This window comes from Zonotrichia leucophrys, chromosome 2, assembly GCF_028769735.1.
Source record: "Zonotrichia leucophrys gambelii isolate GWCS_2022_RI chromosome 2, RI_Zleu_2.0, whole genome shotgun sequence".
Lineage (NCBI taxonomy): Eukaryota > Metazoa > Chordata > Aves > Passeriformes > Passerellidae > Zonotrichia > Zonotrichia leucophrys.
Window position 1 is genome coordinate 107,713,634 of NC_088171.1, and position 16,952 is coordinate 107,730,585.

At 41.0% G+C, this 16,952-nt stretch overlaps 1 protein-coding gene across 9 annotated transcripts in view; it reads right to left on the minus strand.

Moving 5' to 3' along the window:
- Positions 1–240: 240 nt before the first annotated feature.
- The window catches only part of KCTD1 (potassium channel tetramerization domain containing 1), a 100,320-nt gene continuing 83,608 nt past the window's right edge, over positions 241–16,952 (minus strand). For all 9 annotated transcript variants that reach the window (XM_064706013.1, XM_064706016.1, XM_064706008.1 and 6 more), the window contains 3 exons: positions 6,463–6,607; positions 3,300–3,605; positions 241–414 (listed from right to left, as the gene is read on the minus strand). In XM_064706013.1, the coding sequence (XP_064562083.1) occupies positions 256–414; positions 3,300–3,605; positions 6,463–6,607 (610 nt within the window). In that variant the 3' untranslated portion in view covers positions 241–255. The remainder of the gene's footprint in view (positions 415–3,299; positions 3,606–6,462; positions 6,608–16,952) is intronic.

The window sequence follows — 16,952 nt, forward strand, 5'->3', positions numbered from 1 at the left end:
ATACATATTTTTTTTATGTGTGTGTGTGTGTGTTTTCTTTTATACCTTGAGGTTATTATTATTATCACTACTATTCCAAGTGTTCCCATATGAATTCAGGTGTGGTCTCTATATTTGATATAAATGTGTCTTTTATTCAATTTTAGTTCCAGGACTTGTTTGGAGTCCAAACTGCACATGAAATGTCCCCCTTTTTGTTTTTCCTCTTTGTTTTCCTTTTTTTTTTTTTTTTTTTCATAAAGAAACATGTCCATTTTAGTCCAGAGGCTCTTGCTTTATTCGAATGACAGAGGGTGCACGAGATGTCCTTCTGAGTTCTCGTCTCAGTACGTATTCACTGAATTGGGAAGAGTCCACTCCACCTCCACATGAGCCAACAATCTCAAACCCTCTTTGCTGTAACCTCTCAAGTACCTGCAAAAAAGAGGAAACAAACACCAATGGATAAGTAAATTAACGGACTACTTGCAGTGCAATGATAATAACTGCTGTTTTCAAATGGATTCAGCTAGGGGGAAAAAAAAGTGGTTACACAGCTTAACTGTACTGGATTGATTTCTGCTGACTATGGCCACTGAGCAGTGAAAAAAAAAAATGAAGAAAAATTTATTTTATTTTTTTTAGTACTGTCAACAAATCCAGTTTTCTTCTGGCCACAGAAAGAGGACTAGAAAAACACATTCTCTGCTTTACAGAATTTACAACACAAAAGGGCAAATACATGATTGCACAGCAGATGCTGAGCAAACACCACAATGAAATGGCGACAGTGTAGATAACAACGGTCGTAATTTCAGAAAACCTACCATGATATTTACTAGAGACTTAAAAACCAACTCTTTGTTACTTCTATCATCATCTTCACCTGTTCTAGGCTTCCTTTGCCTCGCCTCTGAAGGTGATTTCCTGGGATTTACCAGGGTCAGCCTGCGAAACCCAAGGAAGGGGCTGATGCTCCTGGACCCCAGAGGATGTGGGACCCCCTATTCAGACCTCACAAGGGCTGTGCTGGAATCTTGTGCCTACCATGGCTTCCCCAGCTGTTTCACCAGTTGTGAAATTGGCTTGCATGCATGCTGGGACAACACTGGCAAGCAGAATGGCAGAAGACTGCAAAGGACTAGGGCAGGGGAAGAAGCAAGCTGAGGTTTAAAAATGCTTCAAAGAAGACATGCCACATCTTTACATAAAATGCTTCAGGTTGGCAAATGTCTTTCTAAAGTACTTGAGCATGGTTAACTGCACAGCAGTCATATAAAAAAGAAAGGGATAGGAAAAGAGACCTGGAAACAGTGATCAAAACACATGTATCTTTAGCTTTTAACAATATATGCCAAAATCCCCTGCCCCTGCCCAAATGTGTCAGTGCAAGCCACTGGAAAAAAGAACAGGAGAACTTGGATCCTGAGAAAAAATATGGTGGAAGTAACTCTGGAAACTAGCTCAGCCCTGGACAATCCATTTGGTCTGTACCTCATCCTTCAGGTCTATTGGTAGTCCTTTCCTGTCTCCCATTTTTATTAGTACTGGGAGATACTTATATCCTCCCATTACCAATGTGGGATCATTACACAAGTCTGTACATATTTTGCCACTCTAACTCAGGTTTTTCACATCAGTAAATATGCTTTCTAATTCTTATTTGTGCAACAAAAATGTAAGCATCAGAATAAGTGACAAAGTGCTGAAGGATACAACTGCCTTGATAACTGTCATATGATATAGCTAAGCAGCCATCCTTGAAACTTCTTTTCGGCTGTAATCTGACATCTAAGGCTGTCCTAAATTTGCATTAATCTCTATGACAAACAATTTTGATGTTTCAGCATGACAGTCAAGGCCAGTAAGAGACAACTGTCCAAGCATAACATGGGTTATTAGATAGGTCTAGATAGGTCTCTCTGGAGCCTTGTGTTAAGTGCTAGCACAGGTGTAGTGCCTGGCCAGCCTTCACTGTGCCCCAGTGCTTCATCTGGAGAACAAGAGGCGCAGAGGTGACCTTCTAAAACTACCTGAAAAGAGGCTGTAGCAAGGCAGGTGTCAGGCTCTTCTACCAGGAAACCAGCAACAGGTCAAGAGGAAATGGCCTCAAGATGCACCAGGGGGCATTCAGGTTGGGTTGGACATCAGAAAGAATTTCTTCACTATGAGGATGGTTCAGCATTGGAATGGACTACCCAGGGCAGTGGTGGAGTCACCATCCCTGGAAATATTCAAGAAATTACTGGATGTGGCACTTAGTGCTGTGGTTTAGTTGACGTGGTGGTGATTGATCAAAGGCTGAACTTGTTGGTCTTGGAGATCTTTTCCAGCCTTAATGACTGTGATTCTCTACCTGGACACTGGGACCTGGCAGATGAAAAGATGCCAAGCTCAGCTTGCAAGCCTGTTCTGTAAAAGAATTCACCCATGAGCCTGCAGCGCTTAGGAGGTGTGTTTAAGTCAAACAGCATTGATTTTGCCATTGATGATTTCACATGGGAAGTGCTGGCTATGCAGGATGTGCTGACTAGGGGCAGGCAGGTGTCTGAGGCTGGTTGCTTTTAACCAACAAAGGATAAAAACATAACACTAACACTGCAGTTGATTATAATTATTCCAGGAATTACCTGCATTTGTCTCCCAGATTTTCTCTTATCCCTTATCCATTTCATAACATCTACTGATTTTAGACATTGCTACATTGCATCATAGAATACTTTGAGTTTAAAGGAACCTTTAAAAATCATCAAGTTCAACCCCTCTGCAGTGGGCAAGGACATCTTTAACTAAATCAGGCTGCTCAGAGCCCTGTCCAGCCTGACCCTTGAATATTTCCATGGATGGGGCATCCACCACCTCTCTGGGCAACCTGTTCCAGCGTTTCACCACCCTCACTGAAAAATTTTCCTCCTTTTATCTAGTAAAAATCTACCCTATTTTAGTTTAAATCATTATCCCTTGTCCTATCAATTGCAACAGGACTCCACTATGCTATAAAAAATCAGGAAAAAACACTGGAAGTGAAAGTGAAGGGTTTTCCCTATGACCATGGAAAATTCTAACACTACTGTAGTTTGTTTGCAAAGAGATTTGAATTGATACATGAATTAAATGGAGATACATGAATTAAGTGGATTAAATGGTGTTACATTAATTAAATGGAGAAAGACAACTCGACACACAGAAGTTAAGTAACTTGCTTAAAAAGCCTCCAGCTGATTCTGCTCACCAAAACGCTCCAGTGACATGGAGCAGGGTCAGCCCACTGGCACCTGGCCAGCAGCTCCCTTTCAAAAACTGCAGGTGTGACATCCTACCTGAACTGAGTTGAGGTGGCAGTATCCGTTCAGCGGGAAGCGGATGACGTGTGTGGAGTCGTGGTTCCAGCCGGCGTTGACAGAGTTACACATCACATCCCCGATCTCCGGGAACACCTCCTCTATCAATGACTTATCTCCGCTCAGCGTAATCCTCTCGCCGAGATCTGGGGCCACTCGCACCACCAGGCACTCGCAGGACTTTGAGAAGCGGCCGCTCTCCCGGTCCTGTTTCCACCGTTCCATCTCTCCTAGCATGGGCTGAAGCTGGAAATACTTTGCTTCTTCATATAACAAGCTGTAGTCCTGAAAGACACACACATTAAGAGAGGCATTGCTAATGTGGTGCTTAAGGTAGATGGATATTCAGGCCGACGCTGCTCTAGGTTTGGAGCCCTTTGGACAGAGCCCCTCATGACTGTGTAGGAAGGTGTAATAAAGTAACAGTGCAAACAAAAAATAACCATCAGCTCTCAGGGGTCTCTGTGGTCACAATGACCCCGAGATATGTTAGTCTCTTTGCCCAGCCCAGCAGCTGAAGAAGGAGTCAGGATTCTTCTGTTCTTGTTCTCAAGAAGACTCTTGAGACACTCTTTCTCCGACCTGCTGAGGTCTGTCTGGCAGGTTGGGTTGAGGCACACTGACTGCCTTCAAAGGTGGTGTTCTCTTTCATACTAAAAACTACATGTCCATTATTTACAATAATTTCCCAATACCTATCACCTATGTTAGACAGTGTGTTTCTACTCTAAGCCAATCTAAAAGTACCAACATCACCCAGAAGATGGAGGCTAAGAAGAAGGAAGAAGGACAAGGCATGCCCAAATCCCTCCATCTTGGCACCTGAACCCCCATTCTAAAACTCAAAATTCTACATTTTCACCCTGTGATAAATTCACTAACACTCTATTCAAACTCTTGTGGCTTGCACATCTTCATACAAAGTTGGTAATTGTTTTTTCCAAGGGCTAAAATCAAAGGCACAGGTATTTTTGACTCTGTGCCAAGGTTTCCAAGCCCCCTGTCAGGGTTTCAAGTCCTCCAGGGCAGCCAGAGAAATTTCCCGGATTCCAACAATCAGCTACTTGGAACACAATGAGTATAGCAGCACATGCAAAAGTAAGGCTATGCTTGCTCAACTCCCTTCTGCAAAAAAAAAAAAAAAAAAATTCCACTTTTCCCCATATTTCATCCCCACAGTGATGTCATATAATAATGATCTCATTGAACAGATGGAACAGAATTCAATCAGGATTCAGAAAATTCATCACTAGGATCCATTGTGTCTTACAGCAATACTAGCAGGCATTATAACAGGTATAAGAATGTAAATGAGGAAGCCTGCAATGTTTGTTAGTGTAAAATGATTCAGATATTTGCATAATGTTTGCACATATTAGTGCATTTTAAAAATTAAGTATTTTTTAATACTTCCCTATTTTGCCACTAGTATTGTTTACTACATCATCTCAAATGCCAGAGCAGAGGGAATGCATTTCTAGGCATAGCTACTGCAGAAGTAATTTAGAACTGATGATGTGGAGTCTGCCTACTGCCATTTTTTAAATTTAAAAAATGTTTTTAAAAAAATCTTATTTTTCTAGGTGTAAGAGCATAAAACCATTTGGAAAATATTTATACAGAGAAAAGAGATACATGAGAATTAGGGATGAGAGAGAAACAAAATGACAAGAGAAGCCTGGTAACAGTCAGTATGGTCCTGAATTTGAACTAGAAACCAAATACTTGATGAGGACACCTAAATCATGGTAAAAATACTAAATACTGCTTACATTTATTGTGTAACAAAAAAAGTAATGTAACACATATATTTCTAAGAAACAAGAAACACTGTTCATTTTAATCACTGGTTTTTTTTGTACACCTTAAAGCATTACTAGGGAGGACACCCCTTTGAACATCACAGTTGGGTGAACTTGCCAGGAATAACATTTTTAATTTCAACACAGCTACAGTATATTTATGTGTTTAAAAAGCTCTACATATGTAATTTCTTAATATTGCATGGTGACTTTTCCTTTTTCTGTATTTCTGATTACCTGCAGAAGAAGTGCTGAGAGCAGCACAAAGCCATGCTAAGGCTTCAAAAGAAGGAAGTGATGCTTATCTGTTTTCTCCAAACTCCACATTATTCAGGGAAATCTGCCCTTGTCACTAGGGGAGTAGCAAGGATGTGTCTACAGCAGATAATTCAAAGCTTGCTGAAATACAGCTCTTGAACTCAGCCTCACACCTGTTATGCCCAAATGCCTGAAAAACTGTCTCAGCTACGAGGGGAAAAGGACTGAATAGCAGTGTGAACTGCTCCATTCCTGCCTCATCACCCATCACCTCTCCTGTCCAATCCCAACTGCTGCATTTCCTGCAGTGAACCACGTGGTCATGAAGTCAAGGTAAGGATCTGTTCTGACTGAAGATCCCATATATATATCCTCATACCTACTAGCAGATCAACATCGCATGGATTCTGAGGCTCTGCCTCTGTAAGCTTTGTCTGACATTGAAATACCACTAATTCAATTTGTTACTAAAAAAAAAAAAAAAACCTAAAAAAAAAAAAAGCAAGCACTTTATTCAAGTTTAAATAATAAACATAGAACAATTAATTCCTGACTAAAACTCCAAAATTAAACTTGCAGTATGCATTCAAGAGTCTGAGGAAGAAAACAGTCTATGACTTAATGCCCAAATATTACCATGTGTGCAGTTTATTTTGTCAATATTGTGATTCACACACCATTGTCTGAATTTCAGTGTGGGAGTGGAAACTGGAGCTGCTGCAATCGTTGGGGAAGCATAAAATTGGATGAAAGGACAAATAATCAGTAAAGCTCATGAGCAGTTAGTTGCAGATTGTCGCTTCTGTTTCCAAGAGTATGGTACAACATTTAATTTCCCTGGGTCAAATCTGGCAAGGTTGCTTTATTACCACTATAGCCAGGAGGGGAAAGTTTAATATTGATGCCACTCTAGGAAAGGAAGACACCACTTTAGCAACCCCATTCTTACTTTTGCCATGTACCTGAAATCAAACACCATACCCTGCAAGTCCACCTTCCCTATCCCGGCCTCTTTTGACTACACACCAGATACTTGCTTTACCAAGGTGCATGCAAAACACCCAAGTCCCTTGAAATCTCACCTTGAAATCATCAGGAATGAGGAGTTTTGATGTCCTTAAGAAATTCAAGATATATCTGAACATCTGTCCATCTCTGTCGATGAAATAATGCTGCTTGAGACTGTCGAGGACAATGGGCTCTGTGCCATCGAAAAGCCGGCCAATTCTAGAGAGGAAACAAGAGACAAGGAGCACAGTCAGACCAAGCTCAGCTCAAGAGCTGCTCAAATAGCTCAGCACTACAAAACCCTCCCATGCACACTTCACTGAAGCAGGTCTGTGGCTTTGTTTCATTAGAAAAGGGCTGGTTTCAAACCACTGTGTAAGCCACATATTTTCCAGGATAGCCTCATTAAGTTCCAAGCAGCACAGCTGGGGAGGTAGAAGGGAAGAAGCCAGGCCAGCAGCCTCTCCCACCCACCTCACTGCCCCAGTCTGTATCTCATATGATGACAATCTCTCAATTATTTTGGACACCTCTTTTAACAGTTCCCTCAGCACAGCTCATCCCCTCTCGATGCTCCAACGCCGTGGACTGACTCATTCTGTTTTATAGAGCACTTAGGGAACTTGATTTAGTTTGGATTGCATAGGGAACTTGATTTAGCTTGGATTTAGTTTGGAAACTGTACCTGGGGAATAGTTTGGTTTGGTTCTTTGCTTAGTTTTCACTTGTTTTTAAACTCAGGTCACTTTTTGGATACCATTTACTGCAACCAACATTAAGGCAGGCACAGCTAAGGTGAGGGGCAGCACATTGTGGTACCATAAAGACAGGGCTGCAGAGTTGGTAACATTTCAATGTGAGGTAATGCTTTAATGTAAAAGTTAAGTGCTTGTGGCAGGTATCAAGCAGAACACTCAAATAATACAGAAAAATGTCTCAGCTTTTAGACACCACCCACTGACCACCAGAACCACACAGCCACTTAGAAAGCCTCCTCTTGGCAACAGGTCTTGCAACATCAACCACTGAGTACACATAACATTTCTGCATGTGGGCCTCCCAAACCAGCTCTAGTTAGAGCAATAGGAAGGGCTGAAAAAGCCAAACAAAACCCTCAGAGTGACACCAAATAAATGTTTTGTTACTGCACTGGGGCATTTGCAAAACACTCCTGAGTCACTGGTGGTTTCCCAATGAAACGAGCAGGAGTGACTGGCAGGTCTGATTTTGTGTGCCTGTTCACATGGCTGTATGTGCAGCGTGGAAGTACTTTTTGACAGCAAATAGTCATGGCACACTGTTTTTGTTTTGTTTTAAAAGCAGTGAATAAACAACGAACCCCCACTACCAGCAATAAAAAAAAGCCACCAAATACTCAGAGGTGATCAGCCCTCCTGGCTGCACGAAGCACCCCAGGCTGAGAGATGCCCCATCCAGTGGCCAGCAGAAGGGGATGTCCAGAAGGGATTCAAGAGGCAAAAGACAGAAGTGATTCCCAAAGAGGGGGAGGCAGCAGGGCTTGCAGCAGGGCCTCAGGGAACTGCAGAGGGGCAGGGCTCCAGGCAACCATACACTGTGTTGCATCAACAGCCAAATATCCTCCCTTTGAAAATGGCACAGGCAGCCCAAATTGAGTTTGGAACAATGTCTGTGCCTGGAGCAGGTATATATATAAGTTGTGAACAGAATACAAATCTCATCTATAGCTTCTCACCAGCTGGGAGGAGACCAGAAAACAAATAAAACTCCATTAACCCCAGCTGGCCATTTACAATTCTGTAATGAGTGCATGAATCAATTCAAGTTGCATGAAATCTGTAACACATAACAAATTAAATATATTTTGCATCATGAGCAGGTAGAGAACACTTTTTTTTCAAAGCCATCCCTTGAACTATTCGAGCTTTCTTCCTCAAAGACTTGTTACTGCCTGCCCTGCTGCTCAAAAGCTGCGACAGCCCATATAACACAGGCTCCTGTTCACGTGGTGTATGAGCCACATTTTATGTCTAATATGGAAGTACTCAGCATTTAGAATTAATTTTCCCCTATACTCAAGCATGTCATCTTCAAATTTATCATGGAATTCACACACAAAACATGTATTTGGCCAAGTCAGTCATTACTGAAATGTATAATTGTAATTGGTTTCTGCAGCATTTTCCTAGTTCTAAATTACTTATATAATTACATATTTTAAACCTCTAGGCTTTTTGTCTCCATTTTATTAATTGTTTAGAGAAGAGCAAGATAGTATCAGAGGATGGAGCCTTCAGACAAAACCATAATGCTGAGGAGAGTGCTCAGCCACTGGGAGTGCTACCTGGGACCTGAATGGCTTTGGGAATGGACTGGAAGTGTTAACAGAAAGCACTGCCTCAGTGCTCTGCTGCTCTGCAGCAGCAACAACAGCAGCAGCAGCAGCAAAATCCCAGGAACTGCAAAGTCCCAGTTCCCTCCTGACTCCCCTCCCAGGATCACTCTGCAATACACTTTCACATATTAAAACAGCTTTGGAAGGGTAGATCCCCAGCAGAGACTTCTGTAAAGAAAATAGGATTTTTTTTCCTTTTCAGATGGAAAAATGTAGATTCCAGCATCCTTCATGTGGCCTTCAAGGAAAAAACCTGAGGTATGATGGGATCCAAATCTGGTGACATGGTCCTGGTTCCTAATCTGCATTTGCTACATCCATCAGGAGAGGAGACTGGGCTATGCCAGGATCTAGGGAACAACCAGCATCCTCACTTTCCAGCATCCTCACCAGGAACTCTTGTGTTCCCAGGGGCACAGTGGGAAGCACTCCCTCATGCCTCCCCTGTCACCTCCCTGTACAATGCAATTGATCACCATCCTCCCTGCCACCCAAAGCTTTGCTGGCACTCCTGCTGGGTCCCACACTGGGATTATACATGCTTAAGAGACACCAGTTTGCTAGCACAAGAAAGGACTGGTAAGTCATTGTAATTTCACTTCCCAAGAAAACCTGAAAGATGTTTTTCCCCATCTTCTTCTTGACAATGTTGGCTGATGACTGGCAAAGACACCTTTCTGTTTTAAATGACAAATACATAACAGCTGAATGGAGTTTCGAGACAGGAGAGCACTTTGAAGGAGGCTTGCAAAATAAGATGATAATCATATGCAGAATTAGCCAAATATCAAGGGTAAAGGATAAGAAACTGTAGTCCATTTACAAGAAAATGTGCTTCTGAAATATTTAATTAAAACTAACAGGCTGGAATTTTCCATATATCAGGAAAATTAACGTCCCATGGGTTGAAAGTGTGACCTCCAATGGGTAATAATTAATGTCTGTGGCTTTAAGTATCATATTCCACTGTCAGAAAACGAATGCTTCAAGGGTTGAAAATATAACCAGTGGAAAACTCTGCTTCCATGTGAGAATTTGGTTTTACTTAAAGGACACAAAGTAGGTATAGCTACAAGCCCTCGTTTACTGGAGAAAAAACAACAGGGAATGGAAAATATAATTGTTTTAATTCCATAAAATACTACAGAGATGGATCTTCCCACACATCAGCACTCCTGTAACAGCATTTCTATACCAAAAAGCTAGCACAGGAAGATGATTGCTTGTAGGATTTCTCAATTTCTTCAGAAAAAAGTCCTACTTGTCAACTATAAAAATATACTGTCTGCAGCAGAACTGTATACATGGTGTGCTTACAGCCTTGATCTCTCGTTGTATAAATATTTAAATATATTATTATTATTATACACATAAAGAGAAAAGACTTCACTTTAGTATATTCTGCCTCAGCTGGAAATGTGGGAAAGCAGCAATAATTAGGAACAAGACGCCCAGTAGTAATTAAACAAGTCAATTATTGCAAAATTCTCTTAATGCCAAGAAAAAATGACAGAGTTCTACAGAGTGTTTTACTGGCTTCACTGGACAGAGCTCAAATTCTTCACTTCTGAAGGAACACGGAAAAGCTGCAAGCCTTGATGTTTACAAACATACAGAATATTACATTACTTTCAAACTAAGGTAGAAATAAACATTTCTTCTCTGAGAAAATACAGGTTTCTTATAATTGAATATATTCAGTATATAATTTCTTCTATTAACATCTTTATCAGAGGACACTACAAACTAAATGAAAATATTTTGCAATACACTACCTTCAACAGTCCTGAGCTGCCAGAGTTTGGTGCTCCCCACGTCTTTCAAAGAACGAGAAAAAGGGAGGAAAACTGGTGAGAAGTCCTTTTTTTAACCCATCAGAGGGGGCTGTGCAGCAGGAGGAGCAGCAGTGGCGCCCTGGAACCTGCAACCCCACACTGATGGCAAGGCAAGTAACTGCCTGGATTTCACTGAGGGAGGATATTCAGCAGCTAGCAAAGAGCAAAATACTCATGAAAACATATCTCTTTCCCTCTAATGATGAATCACATGACAAAGTAAATGTATTTTATTTGAAATCTTACTCATCTGGTTGGAGCCACAGCAGCAAAGGGATTAGGAGTTTGGTCCTTAAAAGTTAAGTGCAAGTTTTATTTTCACATCATTATATTTATGTGGCTAATGGGAAGGCTTATTTAACACTCTGGAGTGTGAGGAGAATGAGCTGTAACGAGCTTTTACTTTTTTTTTCCTCTGCAACTTTTTAGTTCGAGCCATCCTTATTAATTTCTTTTCATTTTCTTTTACTGAGTGCTCAAAGGCAATTTGCATAAGAGTCCATTATAAACGAGATCTGTTTAATGGTATGCTCATCTCATGGCTATTTAATTTTACTTCTTCGTATGTCTAAATTATATAATTTTGCACTGTCCCCTAGCAGCTAGTACAGTTGAAGTAGTGTCCATGCCAGTGAGAAATGTTATCCTACCCAAGTGGAGAATTATGAGGTTCCTATTCTTTTTTTCCAGATAACCACTTTGACAGTATCAACCTGCTTTTCTTTTTTGAATAACTTACATAATTTGGATCCACAGAGACTGAATACATAGCAACCTTTATAATTCTGCATAACAAAAGTTGGCTCATAAACATAACAGAATACATTTGCAATTTTCAGGAACATATATTACGAAAACCACATTTTAACCAAATACCCTGTTGTAATCTCTTGCTCTCAATGCTATTATTATTTGTTCTTATCTTTTTCTTCTTACATTTAATTTAAGGTTTCATGTCCATGAGTCTCAGGAATTTCTTGGCACATACAGTTCCTACATTATGAGAAGATGGATTAATACAAATAATTATAAATCAAAGGTAACAGGGAAAAAATGCATTAAAACCTAAAAGCTCATTAAACTTTCTATAGAAAAAGTATTTATATAGGAGCCAAAATTACAGAGAAGAAGAATGTACGGGAAGAGGTTTTTAAACACCAGTTCCTACAAGAGGTAAAAAAAAAAAAAATTACATGGCATTTTAAAGAACAGATAAATGCCAAATACTGAGTAAAAGGATGTCAGACCCTTGTAGAAATATTTGCTAAAGATTAAGGAACTGAATCATTTACATGAAGAAGATTTCAAACATCTTAAGATTGCTACTTCAGCCTGACAGTAAAAGAAAAGGTGGGGACAAGCTCAGAGGGCTCACAAGGCATTTAGAAGGAAGTGAGATAGACAAAAAGTGGTGAATAATCTTAAAGGCAGAGCAAAGTATGCGAGGAGCAGATGGGAAGGATCTGAAATGATGAGTGACAGGGTATGATCAGGGAACACACTAGAGACAAAAAAAACCCAAAAAAACCAAACAACTAAGAAAAAAGAGAGAAACATGGGATTTGCTACAACCTGCCTGATCAGAGGCAGCATCAGGAGCAGAGATGAAAGCCAATCAGACATATTACAAAATGAACTAATAGCTGCTGGATCTAATCCAGATGGACAAACTGACACATTAACTGGAAAAGTATGAATTGCACAACATGGTGTAGTCATGTTGCAGGAATGCTACTGACACGAGAGCAAACTACGTCTGTCTACGCCACAGATGAGCGTGGAGAATGAGAGACAGGTATGGAAATGACAGTGGAAGAAATGTGGACACATGGATCACTGCAAACACAGGGGTGCATTAAAAAATGGGGGGCCAAGGCTCCACAAGTCAGTAAAAGCATCCAAACCTCTGTTTGCCCAAAAAGGAAGTTTTTCCAAAATAAAATAAAAGCTGCATTTTCCCTGCTAAAGAGGTGACCTAGCCACCTAGGAGTTTCACACCAGAACTAAAGATTACAGCATGAAATAGAGCTAATACAGCAACTCCCCTGGTGTACAGAACATACTGGTGGGCTGATAGTCACCCTGGTGGCTGTAGGGTGCCCGAATGTTCCACAGAAGCCAGTCCAAAAATGTAGTCTCTGCCACTGGCTTCCCTCGGGATGTTCAAACCCTCATTCCCAAACCATGGAATCAGGACCATCATCTGCCCAGACACAAAGGGCACTGGTAGAAATGCCGACATTTCAGAACAGAAAGGAGTAAATAGTTGGGATGGGATGTTGAGAGCTGTTGGCTCATGACCAGAGAACAGTATTTGAAGGTAGATGGAAACCATCTCCCACATTGCAAGATGGTAACATGGGTGAGGCCAGGAAAGCACTACCCCAGACCATGGATGGGCCAGGGAGTTTCTGTTTACCATATTCCTTCTCTCTCTGCTCTGGTGAACCAGGGAGATGCAGAACTGATAAGAGGAACAGGCTGAAACCCTAATCTGCATTTTTTCACACAAGACTGGGCAGCTAAGTGTTTTAAAAGCACTTTCAATACCGTGTCAGCCAAATCTCCTGGATCTTTAGGCTGCATTACAGGCTTCACATGTGGTTGAGAGGGGTCTATCCACTGCTCACCAGTTGTTTTCCCACCCCAAACCAGGATCTTTATACCACCAACCCCATCACTTTTAAGAAAGTGAGGTTCCTCCATCTGACAGACACTTCCCAAGACATGTACAGACCATTCACTTAAGAGCTGGTCTTGATGATCCTTGTGAATCCATTCCAATTCAGAATATCCTGTGACTGAATACATCCCTGATCCTCACAGTTTTGCTTGCCTTCAGATACCAAACACACCTTCAAGTACTTTTGCTACCATACAGATACGTCTCCAGAAAACTTAAGCCTTGCAATCCCTAAATTAGGGGATTGCTTGTCTGTTCCTTCAGCCAAGCCACAGAGTGGTGCCACAGCCCCTCTGTTCCTCTAGGACTTTGAGACACTTCTGGAAGCAGCCAGCACCCTGAGTGACCCACCTGCCAAATCTCGGAGACGCAGAGCAGGGCAGGAGGCTGCAGATGCCTGCCATCATCCCTCTCATCACAGGGGGCAATTCACTCAAGGTATTTGTGAGGACATCAGGCAATAAGGAGCTACACACATGGGCTTCCCTGCACACCCAGAGACCATAGCCACAGCTTGAGCACGAGGATTTTAACCTTTTAAAATGCCATCTTTACTATTCTTTCTTTTCAGGTTTGTCCATGCACTGGATATAATGAAAAACAGTCTACAAGCCTTTAAGCCCCACATCTCCTACAGTGTTTGGTATCTTACAAATAAGTCCTTTAAAAACTTTCTAGTTTTCCAGAGCATATCAAAACACTTTTCCTAAAATCACTTAAACCAATGAAATGTTAAATCAATTATTCATGCAAATACTTTTGCCATCTCTGTTTTTTGTAACCAAGTTTTCTTGGCAATGATAACATTTCACAGAAAAATTAACAAATACTCTCTTTGCTTGCCAAGATGATTTTACTAAGCTTGAATCCGATTTCATTGAGGTATGTTATTTGTTTTATCTTGAGGGAAGCTGCCTATTAAGTTAGTAGCAACCGTGTCCTTTTGCTTGTGATATGGTTATTACTGAGCTATCAGGAGTACCTTTAAGTTATTAGGGTGCAATGGCAAATTAAGTACTTTGCGTCATAATTAGCTAATAACTTTTGAATTATATTTTAATCATGTTTAAGATGGTCAGGTTGGCTGTGAGTGCAGATAATGGAGGATAGGAGCAGAACAGGAGTGTTTATCATTCAATACCAAAAGCCAGAAAGTAGGTAAACTGGTGGATGCACAACATCCCAAAGGCCATGATAATCTATATATTCAGAACACTGAGCTCTTCACAGGCAGCAATGTAAAAAAGTAGAACTTGTGTCTTAGGAACACATTTAAGTAAAAAGCAAAAAATATATCAGTTTCAACTGAGCCTCCTTTGAGCCTGTGAACTTTTTGTTTTTTAATAAAATGATGGTTAACAGTACCCATCCTCAAATCACTGTTGATAAACTTGTTCATGCAGACTCCACAAAGAGAGGACACCGTTAAAGCAGCTTGGAAAAAACTACCAGAGCCATTTCCCTTTCAAAACTCATGATCAAGAAAAACCAAACAACCAACAAAAAACCTTCTCAGAATAGGGGAAATCCTTTGATGTATTCCTTTGTACATCAAGTTTGCCCCTCAGCTTTCATGAATTTCATTCAAACCACTACTATTTCTCAGTATTTCCTCTGTATCCTTAGAAGACTCAGCATCAAAATTCCACATACAAATCACTGGAAATCAGGAAACACTCCAAGTTTCTCCATGAAATGCCTTAGAAAAGTAATGGCAAAACAAGTTCTGGATCCAAACCCAATAGAGATCCCACTACAGCATGTATATGCTTTGTAGAAACAGTAAGGGGTTGCTAATTCTGCCCCTTTCCAGGAAGTTACTTTGAGAACCTGGCATCACTCTCACATGCCTGGAACCTTTCTGTATAAATTGCAAACATGGCAATGAAACCATAATGAATTAAGCTTTCCAAGATCTTCACAACTTTGACTACTTAGGCAGAAATCACATCTATGTTGTTTTGTTAACTGCTGCCTTCTCTTAGAGAAAGGACAGCACGTTTCCATAGACAAGACAAGAACACACTTGCCTTCCCCTTTGCAAGAGTTGCACAAGCTCCTTCTTCATTGCAGCCCACAAAAGCAGGAGACTGCACAATTAACCTCTGTGTGCTCTGTGGGGGATTCTACAGGAACTGCTTCCTGAGAGAAAGAGGCCACTACTACATTAAAGCCTAAGTAAAAGCTTCCCATTAATGAATAAAATTCAGAGACAAAGCACTTCTAAAACTTTTACATGTCTGTGTCTTAACTATGTTTGTGCCTGTGTCCCCAGAAAACACCACCCTCCAGAGCCCAGAATGAAGGAATGAAGTATTCCCAAACATGCTCACTCTTCTGCTTTCAATAAAAACCCATGAAAGTCACACACAAACTTTGTAACATCCTTCTTAAAGCTCAGTTCACGCAGAGGACAACAATTTGGGGCTGTTAGCTTGGGCAGCAGAAGCCTGTAAAACACATTACCAGGTCCCAGCCCTGCTGCTGAGCTAGGGCTTGGACTGTCAGAAGACAAATTTGCCAGGAAATGTGGAAAAGATGTTCAGTCTGCTTTTCAAAATCCCTACACAAACAGACAAAGGAGAAAAAAATGCATGTACAAAGAACACTATTAAGGTAGTCAAAACAAGCTTCACAAGTTAAGGTACGTCAGATATTAGAGATGCTCCTGCAAGTCACATTTGCAAACCTCCCTTTGTGTGAAGGATTTCAGACTTTAGATTTTAATGATCCACTTTTTTCTCACAGCACCCTAACTTGGCACCCAAGCCAGGTAGAAACCAGGGTTGTACAGCCTAGCAGGCTGCTGCCCATGGGAGCCCTGCTTCATCTGCTGGAGCTCTAATGGATGAGGAAGGGACTGCAGGAAGGGAAAATGGGTAAGGTAGATGGGGGCTGACCAAGAAAAAGGGACTCTGTCCAAGCATGTGCCAGATTTCCTCTGTGATGCTACCATTAAGCACACCTGCCCTAATTTTTAAGCTCCTTTGAGTGAAGCAAGAAGGGACCAGACTAAGGACCATTGTGAAGAAAGCACACAAGAATGACGCTTCAGAACAGGACTCAAGTAATATGCAGAAAATACAGCCCAAGGGACACATGCTGAACAGAGGAGGAACAGGAGATGCTGATGACATGTTTAGTAAATAAGCAACACATCTCTCTGCACAGAGGCAGAGAAATGTATTGGAGATAATATTATTACACATACACTATGAAAACTGCAAAAGTTACCCTGGCTGCCCAAATAACATTCTTTTCCTATAAAGCTTACTTTAATTGCAGTGAGAGAAGCTGCAAGGCTATCTACCCAACGGCACATTTATTATACTTCAAATATTAGTGTTTTCCCTTACTTAGCCCACCTGCTCAGAGATTCCTCTACCTAGACAGAAAGCAGTACGTTCAGAATAACACCCTAGATTACAAATTCCTCTAGAAGGGCAATCCATACAGCATAAAAGCATACACAACAGAGGCAAGGAAGAGGGGGGTGTTATGAGCACAGAATTAAGTATGGGAAACACAGGACCATACACTGCTCTTTTCTTGATTAACTCACATCCAGTACAATTACATTGCAGTGATTCCTCATGTGGACACACATAAGTGTCTACATAGAGAAACGTGTTTATACCCGTATAACTCATTCCCATACATTTCCATGTTTAA